General features: G+C 46.8%; 1 protein-coding gene across 1 annotated transcript in view; it reads left to right on the forward strand.

The window, feature by feature from the left end:
* The window catches only part of LOC134944003 (uncharacterized), an 85,241-nt gene extending 70,488 nt beyond the window's left edge, over positions 1–14,753 (forward strand). Inside the window, exons 5-6 of the mRNA XM_063932548.1 lie at positions 10,278–10,415; positions 14,666–14,753. Of these exons, the coding sequence (XP_063788618.1) occupies positions 10,278–10,415; positions 14,666–14,753 (226 nt within the window). The remainder of the gene's footprint in view (positions 1–10,277; positions 10,416–14,665) is intronic.
* Positions 14,754–15,017: the final 264 nt, after the last annotated feature.

Raw genomic sequence — 15,017 nt, forward strand, 5'->3', positions numbered from 1 at the left:
TCACAATATTATTTTTAGTCCTAAAATTTGCACCGAGGTCGCTGTGTGAGTAAGATAAGCGACCCTAGTGGCCGACACAAACACCGGGCCCATCTAGGAGTGGCACTGCAGTGTCACGCAGGATGTCCCTTCCAAAAAACCCTCCCCAAACAGCACATGACGCAAAGAAAAAAAGAGGCGCAATGAGGTAGCTGTGTGAGTAAGATTAGCGACCCTAGTGGCCGACACAAACACCGGGCCCATCTAGGAGTGGCACTGCAGTGTCACGCAGGATGGCCCTTCCAAAAAACCCTCCCCAAACAGCACATGACGCAAAGAAAAAAAGAGGCGCAATGAGGTAGCTGACTGTGTGAGTAAGATTAGCGACCCTAGTGGCCGACACAAACACCGGGCACATCTAGGAGTGGCACTGCAGTGTCACGCAGGATGTCCCTTCCAAAAAACCCTCCCCAAACAGCACATGACGCAAAGAAAAAAAGAGGCGCAATGAGGTAGCTGTGTGAGTAAGATTAGCGACCCTAGTGGCCGACACAAACACCGGGCCCATCTAGGAGTGGCACTGCAGTGTCACGCAGGATGTCCCTTCCAAAAAACCCTCCCCAATCAGCACATGATGCAAAGAAAAAGAAAAGAAAAAAGAGGTGCAAGATGGAATTATCCTTGGGCCCTCCCACCCACCCTTATGTTGTATAAACAAAACAGGACATGCACACTTTAACCAACCCATCATTTCAGTGACAGGGTCTGCCACACGACTGTGACTGATATGACGGGTTGGTTTGGACCCCCCCCAAAAAAGAAGCAATTAATCTCTCCTTGCACAAACTGGCTCTACAGAGGCAAGATGTCCACCTCATCTTCACCCTCCGATATATCACCGTGTACATCCCCCTCCTCACAGATTATCAATTCGTCCCCACTGGAATCCACCATCTCAGCTCCCTGTGTACTTTGTGGAGGCAATTGCTGCTGGTCAATGTCTCCGCGGAGGAATTGATTATAATTCATTTTAATGAACATCATCTTCTCCACATTTTCTGGATGTAACCTCGTACGCCGATTGCTGACAAGGTGAGCGGCGGCACTAAACACTCTTTCGGAGTACACACTTGTGGGAGGGCAACTTAGGTAGAATAAAGCCAGTTTGTGCAAGGGCCTCCAAATTGCCTCTTTTTCCTGCCAGTATAAGTACGGACTGTGTGACGTGCCTACTTGGATGCGGTCACTCATATAATCCTCCACCATTCTATCAATGTTGAGAGAATCATATGCAGTGACAGTAGACGACATGTCCGTAATCGTTGTCAGGTCCTTCAGTCCGGACCAGATGTCAGCATCAGCAGTCGCTCCAGACTGCCCTGCATCACCGCCAGCGGGTGGGCTCGGAATTCTGAGCCTTTTCCTCGCACCCCCAGTTGCGGGAGAATGTGAAGGAGGAGATGTTGACAGGTCGCGTTCCGCTTGACTTGACAATTTTGTCACCAGCAGGTCTTTCAACCCCAGCAGACCTGTGTCTGCCGGAAAGAGAGATCCAAGGTAGGCTTTAAATCTAGGATCGAGCACGGTGGCCAAAATGTAGTGCTCTGATTTCAACAGATTGACCACCCGTGAATCCTTGTTAAGCGAATTAAGGGCTGCATCCACAAGTCCCACATGCCTAGCGGAATCGCTCCGTGTTAGCTCCTTCTTCAATGCCTCCAGCTTCTTCTGCAAAAGCCTGATGAGGGGAATGACCTGACTCAGGCTGGCAGTGTCTGAACTGACTTCACGTGTGGCAAGTTCAAAGGGCATCAGAACCTTGCACAACGTTGAAATCATTCTCCACTGCACTTGAGACAGGTGCATTCCATCTCCTATATCGTGCTCAATTGTATAGGCTTGAATGGCCTTTTGCTGCTCCTCCAACCTCTGAAGCATATAGAGGGTTGAATTCCACCTCGTTACCACTTCTTGCTTCAGATGATGGCAGGGCAGGTTCAGTAGTTTTTGGTGGTGCTCCAGTCTTCTGTACGTGGTGCCTGTACGCCGAAAGTGTCCCGCAATTTTTCTGGCCACCGACAGCATCTCTTGCACGCCCCTGTCGTTTTTTTAAAAATTCTGCACCACCAAATTCAAGGTATGTGCAAAACATGGGACGTGCTGGAATTTGCCCATATTTAATGCACACACAATATTGCTGGCGTTGTCCGATGCCACAAATCCACAGGAGAGTCCAATTGGGGTAAGCCATTCCGCGATGATCTTCCTCAGTTGCCGTAAGAGGTTTTCAGCTGTGTGCGTATTCTGGAAAGCGGTGATACAAAGCGTAGCCTGCCTAGGAAAGAGTTGGCGTTTGCGAGATGCTGCTACTGGTGCCGCCGCTGCTGTTCTTGCGGCGGGAGTCCATACTTCTACCCAGTGGGCTGTCACAGTCATATAGTCCTGACCCTGCCCTGCTCCACTTGTCCACATGTCCGTGGTTAAGTGGACATTGGGTACAACTGCATTTTTTAGGACACTGGTGAGTCTTTTTCTGACGTCCGTGTACATTCTCGGTATCGCCTGCCTAGAGAAGTGGAACCTAGATGGTATTTGGTAACGGGGGCACACTGCCTCAATAAATTGTCTAGTTCCCTGTGAACTAGTTGTCAAGGACTCAGTTATCCGCTTTGCAGTAGGATGACTGCTGTGATATTTCATCTTCCTCGCAAAGGACTGTTGAACAGTCAATTGCTTACTGGAAGTAGTACAAGTGGGCTTACGACTTCCCCTCTGGGATGACCATCGACTCCCAGCGGCAACAACAGCAGCGCCAGCAGCAGTAGGCGTTACACGCAAGGATGCATCGGAGGAATCCCAGGCAGGAGAGGACTCGTCAGACTTGCCAGTGACATGGCCTGCAGGACTATTGGCATTCCTGGGGAAGGAGGAAATTGACACTGAGGGAGTTGGTGGGGTGGTTTGCGTGAGCTTGGTTACAAGAGGAAGGGATTTACTGGTCAGTGGACTGCTTCCGCTGTCACCCAAAGTTTTTGAACTTGTCACTGACTTATTATGAATGCGCTGCAGGTGACGTATAAGGGAGGATGTTCCGAGGTGGTTAACGTCCTTACCCCTACTTATTACAGCTTGACAAAGGGAACACACGGCTTGACACCTGTTGTCCGCATTTCTGGTGAAATACCTCCACACCGAAGAGCTGATTTTTTTGGTATTTTCACCTGGCATGTCAACGGCCATATTCCTCCCACGGACAACAGGTGTCTCCCCGGGTGCCTGACTTAAACAAACCACCTCACCATCAGAATCCTCCTGGTCAATTTCCTCCCCAGCGCCAGCAACACCCATATCCTCCTCATCCTGGTGTACTTCAACACTGACATCTTCAATCTGACTATCAGGAACTGGACTGCGGGTGCTCCTTCCAGCACTTGCAGGGGGCATGCAAATAGTGGAAGGCGCATGCTCTTCACGTCCAGTGTTGGGAAGGTCAGGCATCGCAAACGACACAATTGGACTCTCCTTGTGGATTTGGGATTTCAAAGAACGCACAGTTCTTTGCGGTGCTTTTGCCAGCTTGAGTCTTTTCAGTTTTCTAGCGAGAGGCTGAGTGCTTCCATCCTCATGTGAAGCTGAACCACTAGCCATGAACATAGGCCAGGGCCTCAGCCGTTCCTTGCCACTCCGTGTGGTAAATGGCATATTGGCAAGTTTACGCTTCTCCTCCGACAATTTTATTTTAGGTTTTGGAGTCCTTTTTTTTCTGATATTTGGTGTTTTGGATTTGACATGCTCTGTACTATGACATTGGGCATCGGCCTTGGCAGACGACGTTGCTGGCATTTCATCGTCTCGGCCATGACTAGTGGCAGCAGCTTCAGCACGAGGTGGAAGTGGATCTTGATCTTTCCCTAATTTTGGAACCTCAACTTTTTTGTTCTCCATATTTTATAGGCAGAACTAAAAGGCACCTCAGGTAAACAATGGAGATGGATGGATTGGATACTAGTATACAATTATGGACGGACTGCCACGGTTAGGTGGTTATAAAAAAACCACGGTTAGGTGGTATATAATACAATTATGGATGGACGGACTGCCTGCCGAGTGCCGACACAGAGGTAGCCACAGCCGTGAACTACCGCACTGTACACTGGTTGATAAAGAGATAGTAGTATACTCGTAACAACTAGTATGACGACGGTATAAAGAATGAAAAAAAAACCACGGTTAGGTGGTATATATTATAATACAATTATGGTTGGACGGACTGCCTGCCGAGTGCCGACACAGAGGTAGCCACAGCCGTGAACTACCGCACTGTACACTGGTTGATAAAGAGATAGTAGTATACTCGTAACAACTAGTATGACGACGGTATAAAGAATGAAAAAAAACCACGGTTAGGTGGTATATATTATAATACAATTATGGTTGGACGGACTGCCTGCCGAGTGCCGACACAGAGGTAGCCACAGCCGTGAACTACCGCACTGTACACTGGTTGATAAAGAGATAGTAGTATACTCGTAACAACTAGTATGACGACGGTATAAAGAATGAAAAAAAAACCACGGTTAGGTGGTATATAATACAATTATGGTTGGACGGACTGCCTGCCGAGTGCCGACACAGAGGTAGCCACAGCCGTGAACTACCGCACTGTACACTGGTTGATAAAGAGATAGTAGTATACTCGTAACAACTAGTATGACGACGGTATAAAGAATGAAAAAAAAACCACGGTTAGGTGGTATATATTATAATACAATTATGGTTGGACGGACTGCCTGCCGAGTGCCGACACAGAGGTAGCCACAGCCGTGAACTACCGCACTGTACACTGGTTGATAAAGAGATAGTAGTATACTCGTAACAACTAGTATGACGACGGTATAAAGAATGAAAAAAAAACCACGGTTAGGTGGTATATAATACAATTATGGTTGGACGGACTGCCTGCCGAGTGCCGACACAGAGGTAGCCACAGCCGTGAACTACCGCACTGTACACTGGTTGATAAAGAGATAGTAGTATACTCGTAACAACTAGTATGACGACGGTATAAAGAATGGAAAAAAAACCACGGTTAGGTGGTATATAATACAATTATGGTTGGACGGACTGCCTGCCGAGTGCCGACACAGAGGTAGCCACAGCCGTGAACTACCGCACTGTACACTGGTTGATAAAGAGATAGTAGTATACTCGTAACAACTAGTACGACGACGGTATAAAGAATGAAAAAAAAACCACGGTTAGGTGGTATATATTATAATACAATTATGGATGGACGGACTGCCTGCCGAGTGCCGACACAGAGGTAGCCACAGCCGTGAACTACCGCACTGTACTGTGTCTGCTGCTAATATAGACTGGTTGATAAAGAGATAGTATACAATACTACTAATATACTGGTGGTCAGGCACTGGTCACCACTAGTCACACTGGCAGTGGCACTCCTGCAGCAAAAGTGTGCACTGTTTAATTTTAATATAATATTATTTATCATGTACTCCTGGCTCCTGCTATAACAACCTGCAGTGCTCCCCAGTCTCCCCCACAATTATAAGCTTTATATACAATACATTGATGTGCAGCACACTGGGCTGAGCAGTGCACACAGACTGAGTCACTGTGTGACTGTGTATCGTTTTTTTCAGGCAGAGAACGGATATATTAAATAAAACAAACAACTGCACTGTCTCTGGTGGTCACTGGTCACTGTGGTCGTCAGTCACTAAACTCTGTCTGCACTCTCTTCTAATCTACAGTATCACAGCAATCTCTCTCTCTCTCTTCTAAATCTAATCTAAATGGAGAGGACGCCAGCCACGTCCTCTCCCTATCAATCTCAATGCACGTGTGAAAATGGCGGCGACGCGCGGCTCCTTATATAGAATCCGAGTCTCGCGAGAATCCGACAGCGTCATGATGACGTTCGGGCGCGCTCGGGTTAACCGAGCAAGGCGGGAAGATCCGAGTCGCTCGGACCCGTGAAAAAAAAAGTGAAGTTCGTGCGGGTTCGGATTCAAAGAAACCGAACCCGCTCATCTCTATCAAAATCACAAGGTAATTTTGCACCGTGTGTATACACCTTAAGGCCCGTACACACTGATCGATATATCGGCCGTTCTCTTGAATGGCCGATATATATCGCGGGACCGTCGGCCAGTGTGTACGGCCGATACGTCTGTGAACTCCGTCGTTCACAGACGTATCGCGTCGGCCGCGCAGCACAGCCGATGTCCAATATATCTACCGATATATTGGCGCGTCGCTGTGTGTGTACGGGGCGGTCGGCCGACCGCCCGTACACATGCTGCGACGGCCGGCGGTGATTGACAGCTGAACTGGGTGGGCGTGTGTACACGCCCGCCCAGTTCATGACGTCAGTCCCCGACGGATCGGGCAGTGTGTATGCACAGCACACTGCCCGATCCGTCCATAGATATATCTGCAGATCAATTGATCTGCAGATATATCTATTAGTGTGTACCCACCTTTAGTTTTACTTAGTGTTTTTAGTGCCTCACAGTGCTGCAGCTCACAGTCCACAGTGCCTCTATGGGTTTATTTTTACACAGTGCACCTTTAAGTTAAACGCAATGCTCCCAAAGGCGTTTTTATTTTAAATGACACAGTACCCCTTTACTGGCTTTAAGTTAACACAGTGCTCCAGTCTGACTCCTTATGTCGTTTAGTGTTTCACAGTGCTGCAGTCCACAGTCCCACACCCTCTTCCTATGGTCTCCTGTGAGAAATGGGGCCTGATTATGACGGAGTGACTTTTCTATGCAATCTAAATCATGTGTTATCCGACGCCAGGAAAGTGAAATTTTGCCTAATTCTGAGATTGGAACATGGTAGGAAGACCTGAGTCGGGGCACGGAGAGACTAGGAACCCCTGAGTTTGGGTGTGTTTGGTGTCCACAGAACCCAAACCACATATCTTTAATATACGGTACTGTCAGGGGTTAAAATGAGCCGGAACTGGGCGGAACTGCGTTCCGTCAGTTGTCAGTTCTACTGGAAGATGCTGTGCGCCCGCTGAGATTGTGTTACCAGCAGGCGCCCGGCTCCCTCTCCACAGTGTGCAGCCGGAGGCAGGAGCTCACTACTGAGCTCCGGCTTCCGGCTCTGTCAGTGTGCGCTATGGGAGAGACGTCATGACGTCTCTCCCATAGTTCCGAAGAGCGGACGCCGGAAGGACTTCATCGGTCAGACGCGGGAGCGGGGCTCGGTGAGTATGGTGGGTTTTGTTTTGTTTTCCCTATGTGTACGGCGCATCTATTTGGGGCTTTACTACTGGGATTCATTACTACTGGGGGACTTTACTACTGGTGGCTTTACTACTGGGTGTAAACTACTGTGGGCAAACAACAAGGGGAAAAGCTACTGGGGGCATTACTAATGGAAGCTAACTACTGGGGGGCATTACTACTGGGTGGGTGCATTACTACTGGAGGGCTTTACTATTGGGGGCTTTACTACTGGGGCAAACTACTGGGGGCAAACTACATGGGGGCAAGCTACTGGGGGCATTACTAAGGGGGCTAACTACCGGGGGCAAACTACAGGAGGGCATTACTACTGGGGGTATAACTACTGGGGGCATTACTACTGGGGGCATAACTACAGGTGCATTACTACTTGGGGCAAACTACAGGGGGGCTAAACTACTGGGGGCATAACTACAGGAGTTAAACTACTGGGGGCATTACTACTTGGGGGCATTACTACTGGGGGCTAAATTTCAAGGGGGCAAGCTACAAGGGGTCAAACTACATGGCGGCTAACAACTAGGGGCATTACTAATAGGGGCTTACTACTGGGGGCATTACTAACGGGGGCTAACTACTGGGGGCATTATTGTTGGGGGCTAACTACTGGGAGCAAACTACAGGAGGGCATTACTACTGGGGGCAAACTACAAGAGGGCATTACTACTGGGGGTATAACTACAGGGGCATTACTACTTGGGGGCATTACTACTGGGGGGCTAAACTACTGGGGGCATAACTACAGGGGTTAAACTATTGGGGCATTACTACTGGGGGCATTACTACTTGGGGGAATTACTACTGGGGCAAACTACAGGAGGGCATTACTACTGGGGGTATAACTACAGGGGTATTACTACTTGGGGGCAAACTACAGGGGGGTTAAACTACTGGCGTCATAACTGCAGAGGTATTAGAATGGGGGCATAAATACTGGGGCTAAACTACATGGGGCTAAACAACTGGGGGCATTACTACAGGCAACATTACTACTGGGGGCAATACTACACAGGGGCATTACCATTAAGGGCATTACTACTGAGTGCACTACTAATGAGGGCATTGTAAAGGGGGCACTTCATAAGGGCCATCACTCCTGGGGACATAAGGGTCACTACTATTGCGGGCATTGCATAAGGGGCACTACTATGGGCTCTATATAAAGGGCACTACCACTGTGGGCACTACCAGTACAGTGGACATTGCATAAGGAGCACTACTACTGTGGGCATTGTATAAGAAGCACTACTGCTGTGGGCATTGTATAAGGGGCGCTACTGCTGTGGGCATTATGTGTAATACGGGGTCCTAAAACTGTGGGCATTAGTACTATTGTGTTACCACGCCCCTTTCTTTTTGAGGCCACGCCCACTTTTTGTGGCACACGCAATAGCTTTATTACATGGGCACCTTGGGGAGGGGGGGTGAGTTCCACCACCTCTCTAGGACCACTTTAAGCACTGGGTACTGTACAAAAATTTTAGGAAGGTGTGGGGAAACAAAAGTAAGAATAATTATAAAAATAAAAGTGTTAATAGTTTATTTTTTATCAATTAACAAAATGCAAAGTGAATGAACAAAAGAGAAATCTAAATCAAATCAATATTTGGTGTGACCACCCTTTGCCTTCAAAACCGCATATATTCTTCTAGGTACACTTGCACACAGAGAGCGATCTGGTCTGAATTAGGCCCCTGGCCCCCACAGAGCCCTCAACATCATCGAGTCTGTAGCGCGCACTTTCTATTCCTGCATGTAATTATGCCTTTGCGCAGTAATCCTGCGCACTTGAGAGACTCCACCCCCTCAACAGATCCCCTCACCATTAGGGCTCCTACCATAAATTTCCCGGGCTGGTTTTTGATCCCAAATCCGCCCCTGGATGTGGCTATGTAATCGTCATTCGGGATTCCAGCTGTCAGCATGACAGTGCCGGGATACCGAACGCTAAAAATGGCAGGAGTCGGAATGCCGACCCACAGGGTACATTTCCACTCGTGTCCACAGCACCCATAGAGTGAAAATAGAACCTGTGGCGAGCGCTGTGAACCACCTAGCCCGCTGCATGGCATGTGCAGCGAGCCCGCAAGTGGATTTACTGCACTCGCCCCCGCCCGCATTCTACTCATGGGCTCCCGGTATCGATATGCTGACCGCCAAGATACCAACAGCCGGCATAACATACCCAACCCGTTTAAAACCGTTAATGTAATTTCCAGTGTCTGATCTCTTTCTTTATGTATGGAAAAGGAAATTAATTACAGGCTGCCAGAGAGAAGTTAGTTTGCTGTCTCTACAATTTCAGTTTTCTTAATCCTGCAAAAACCTTCAGACGCAGAAGTACTGTAAGCCATATGGATACGGGTTTAGGGCCTAATTCAATAAGTATAGCAGATTCTGCTAATTAGCAGCATTTTCTGTCTTTTTTCTAGCATGCTGGGGCCACCCATGCTGACCGCCGCCTCCCCCCACTTCAACAAGCAGAAACTGCGCTCATATCGCAATATCTGCTTGTCAGCAGAAACAGAGGATGTCTCCTGCCGCAAGAGTTCACGCCGCCACGTTCTTGATGGTGATGGCTGCGTGATACGTCACACAGCCGCCGTGATCACGCCCCCGACATGCCCCCATTCGGCTCCCTCCACCCCATTTTAGCACCGCACCACCCCTGCATCTCTTCGTCTCCTCCCTGGAAACGGAGCGTTGCCTGCCATCCCCCCACCCCCACCCCGCTCCGCGACCACCTCTGCCTGTGATTGCATTTAATGCTGCCCCCCCATAGAAAGTGCGGGCGCATGCGCAGGACCATTCCTGCGCAGGACGGGCCCTGTGCATGTGCCCGCGGGCTGATCGTAAAAATTCCGGTTGAATTTGCGATCCAACCTGAATTAGGCCCATGATACTAAGGCAACTGTCATTACTTTTTAAGTATTATGATAACAATTCTACTATTGCATTTTGTGATCTGACAAAATGTTATGTTGAGATTTCTACATTGTGTGTTCTATCTCCTAGAATCACTGACATTACAGAAGTGTCTCACGTGTCCGTGGCAGAACTCTTGGGTTTTCTTAAGTCCATATGTATGTACCGCAAATTTCTAAACGAGGACAAGGATGGAGCCATTGCTTTTGCACAACATGTGGAGAAAAGGTGAATCAATCAGAAACATGTATCAATAATAAAACAATGCTAAAAAGCAAATCTACTCAATGTTTCAGGCAAATGAAAAATATACACATCTAGCCATGCTCATCCTTCCTGCAGTTTACCATATTCTCGGCAATCCAGGGGCAGCAAGGTTGCCTGTGACAAGGACGTGCGCATGCGTCTAAGTACGCGCACCCATAGGAATACATGGGCGGCATACTAAACCACACCCAGTCCTTCGGAGCGACGTGTGTCTGTGCGTTCAAGCTGCAGGCTGGATGAGCGTGGCTACATCTGTATGCATTACAAAGAGGAAACCTATAGCTGAAGTATTAGTACTTATGGGGTCTATTTACTAAGCCTTGGATGGAGATAAAGTTGCTGGAGCTAAAGTACCGTTATGTCACAGGCTGTGTTTGAAAAATGACAGTTAAGGCCGGTACTCACTGGCAGATGTGGAGAGACATGTGTGCTGAGCGTGCGGGGGGAGCAGAGCCGTCTTAACAGCAGTGTAGGCCCCTGGGCACAGCAATGCACTGGGGCCCCTACCCACCCATCAGCGATAGGGGTGGGAGGTGCTATCAGCAGTAGCTTTGATGTCCCGCGGGGGGTAGGGGGGTTCTATCTTTCGCTCAACATGTAGGACCTGGAGCAGTAATTTCTGCTAATTACTCCTTTACTGCACAGATGGGGAGGGAAGGAGAACACTAAACTGTAGAATGAAGGGGCACTTGTACATGACTTCCAGGGCGGTAGGGGGTGTTTAATACACAGGGGAGGGGAGGATAGTGGAGTGGGCTTAATATTCATCATTTTCCGGGGATCAGGGCAGCTTGCTTTACTGCAGATATCTCCAGTTCCTGGAAATAGATTTCAGATAGTCCCACCTTTCAGGATGTACTGGGGACTTGGGGATCAGAGTTCAGGAGCCAGAGTAATCCACCAACGAAAATTTAAAACTGCAAATTATGCATGTGGAGCTGTAGCAGGGACCAGCTGCTTGAATGCTGATATCTCTGGTTCTGGGCATAGTAGAGACAAGCTGCCAGTGTCCACTGAAAGGGGAGAGTCTCAGCTTTTGGAGTTTACCCTCAGAAAAACTCTAAGTTAGACAGAACTCGAGATATCTGGCAGGGAAGAGCAATTAACAGGCTTGGATGGGGACCACTGCTTTGAAGTCAGATATCTCCGGTTCCCCAGGGCCGATTTTCAAAAATCTGGTACCCCTGGAAAGAGTGGACCCTCAGCTATCAGCCTAGGGCCCTTTTACTCCTGGGGCCCTTGGGCAAGAGCCCATTGAGCCCATACGAAAAGACGGCCCTGGGGGGGAGGGTGCTTATTTCTCCCAGCGGGTAAAGTGAGCGACCCGCTAGATTGGCCTACACACGGAGAGATCACTGCTTAAAATATAAGCAATCTAGTCAGATTGCTTAGATTTTAAGCAGCGATCGCTCCGTGAGTACCCCCCTTTAGGAGTTGATTGGCTGGTACTTTACCCCCAGCGACTTTATCTCCATCCAAGGCTTAGTAAATAGACCCCTAAGTCTTTTGCTCTCTACATCATCTATTTTCTAGTAGTGTAATCCCTGCTTGTTCTTTGATACTCTTAGCTGAGAGCCGGGATTTAGTGTGGCATACACAATAACAATGAAAAATCCATTTGACTTCCCTTTGGAGAGTGACCTCGGTCACCTCCTCTATTGAGGGGGGTTATGAGGTAAATCACAGTATTCTTCATAGATGTCAGTGAACGCCTTGCTAGGGCAAAGTGCCTTACAGCAGGTTGTTCTCCTGTGTTTGAGTAGCATGTATAGGCTAGCTGTCCTGTGCACAGCCATCCTTTCTTTAAACTAGCGTTCTGTCTTGTCTACTGTATGTAGAACTTACCACATGGCAAAGTCAAAGCATAAACAACTAATAACTCATACAGGTAGGTCTATGGCGGAATTTAAAAATCTAGACTAGGGATGTTTAAATTTTTCCCGTTAGCATGTACAGTGGGATGTAGTCACTATCCCAGCTGCCGGTACCCCTACCCAACCCTGGACAGTAGATACAGGTTACACATCCTGTACATTTTATACAACCTACCTTAGGTGCCCCTAAGAAGGTTGCTGGTTTACGAATGTCAAATTTGTCCTCTATGGCATATATATATATATATATATATATATATATATATATATATATATATATATATATATATAGATGATTTGTTGTTTATTTGTGATGGGGACCTGTCTGCATGAGTTCACTGATCATTGAAATAATAACACTTTTGGTTTGAAATTCACTTGCACTTATGATCTCACTTATCATTCATTGTTTTGATACTCTGCTCTTGGTAGCAAGGGACAGTTTGGTCACAGAAACTTATGTAAAGCTGGTAGACCAGAATATATACCTTATAGAACATCCCTGGAGGCTAGTTTGTTATGGTCAGGTGAAACTGTTCCTCCAAGCAAGCATACCATCAGTAGGTACAATCTCTGATTAAATCTTTTTTAGGTCAGGAATAGCTAAAAAAACATATTACAGGAGGCATATAAAGATGTAAGCATGATGGATAGGGAACAACTTCTTAAGTCAGAGCACAAACAACCTCTAAACTAGATAAGAGACACAGTGAATTAACAGCTATGTTTACCACACAGTTCAATAGCTGTGCCATGGAGATCAAAAATACAATCAAAAAGAATACATCACTACTTATGTTAGATGAAGTGTTAAAACAGTAGATCAACTACGGAAGTTTGATTACTTGAGATCTAAGTTGAGACACATAGAACAGGGAGTGAATGTTAATAATACCTGTCTTCCAATAGACCAGCCGGATACCATAGATTTGGAAATTTACCATGTGCTTCACGCACATAGGCCCCAATAAAAGCCACAGAATTTGGGCTCTGTGTGACTGGGGAGATCTTTCAGATCAAAGAAATTGTAAATCCTCCTATGTCATGTACCTAATAAATTGTGGCTGTGGAAGGCAAAATGTGGGGTGGACCACAAATATAACTCTCTTGCTATTAACACAGCTTGCTGCCTTTGGAGTAGCGAGGCACTGAAACCCTTTCCATGGCTAAACCTGATTACCTTTGACGCGATATGCATGATAACGAGGATCATTTTAGACAGGAGATTGATTGTGTTATTTCATTTGAATTCCACCCATTGACTGCTTTTTTGAACCTTTTTTGTGCTTTATTGGAGAATAATGCAATGGGAAATGTTGACTAAAAATCTGACCGCATGCTAATACCAATACAGTGACGGATTAGTAGTTAAATAGAAGATTGCTGGAATTGTTTTTATTGATATTAAAGAAACATAGAATGTGACGGCAGATAAGAACCACTTGGCCCATCTAGTCTGCCCCTTTCTTTTTAACATTTAGGTAACCTTAACCCTATTTAATCCTTAGTTGTTTGTAAGGATATGCATAATACTCATATTATTTCTGTTTTTTGTAATTGTATGTACCGGCCGGTGTGAATATATTGTCTTTTTTTGTTCCATTAAATTACATTTACTAGTGCTTTTCGTTTTCTCTTGATACTTGTTAGAAACTAGTTTTGTTTATTTATACTGTATCAATGTTACAATGGCGCAAAAGACAACCATATCAAGAACTCTGCATAAAACTGACCTATATGGAATGGTGGCTAGAAAGAAGCCATATTTGATCCGAAACCAAATCAAAGCACTTCTGGAGTTTGCCAAAAACACATCAGAGTGACCCAGATAAATTGTGGGATAAGGTTCTGTGGTCAGATGAGACAAATGGAGCTTGTTGGCACCATTTCAAAATTCTATGGTGCATATCGGGATCAGTACAAAATCCCGCCGGATGGAATCCTGGTGGTCGGATTACCGACACCGGGATCCCGACTGGCACAATCCTGACAGGGGGGCGAGCGCAATGCAGCCCCTTGCGGGCACAGAGCCTCGCTACGCTCGGCACACTAATTTATTCTCCCTCTATGGGTGTCGTGGACACCCACGGAGGGAGAATATGTTGGGATTGTGTCGGTCGGGAACCCGGTGTCGGTATTTCGGCCGCCGGGATTCCGTCTGGCGGGATCTTGACCGCATCCCTGCATATCTGCTGGTTTACTGCATGGGGTAAAAGATTGCCATTTCTCTGCTTGGTTAAAGCTATGCCACCACCTTTCTTTTATTCTGCTATATAAATAAATATATTTGTCTGACAAATATAAATCAGTTGTTACACGGTTATTTCTCTCCCGCAGGATGGGTGAAACCATGGGAGAACTGTCTGGTGATGAAATCCTGGAGCTCCATGTCAAGTATTTCTGCATACTGGCATGCAAATCATAACCTGTGCTGAATCTGCCTATCATTCTCATTGCACCATGTGGTGGAAGAATAAATAATGAGCATTTGCATATTTTACTTATTGTTATTGGGTGTCTTCTGTTATTAATGTTTTAATTTATATTTAATTTGTATTACAAAGGAGTTTTTCTCTGCTTTTCTCTATCTATACCTCATCTCTTGGTAAACTAATCAGCTCTTTTGGTTTTCAGTATCATCTGTACGCAGATGATACTCAAATCTACCTATCCTTTCCTGACTTGTCCC

The sequence above is a fragment of the Pseudophryne corroboree genome, chromosome 7, assembly GCF_028390025.1.
Source record: "Pseudophryne corroboree isolate aPseCor3 chromosome 7, aPseCor3.hap2, whole genome shotgun sequence".
NCBI classification, from domain to species: Eukaryota; Metazoa; Chordata; class Amphibia; order Anura; family Myobatrachidae; genus Pseudophryne; species Pseudophryne corroboree.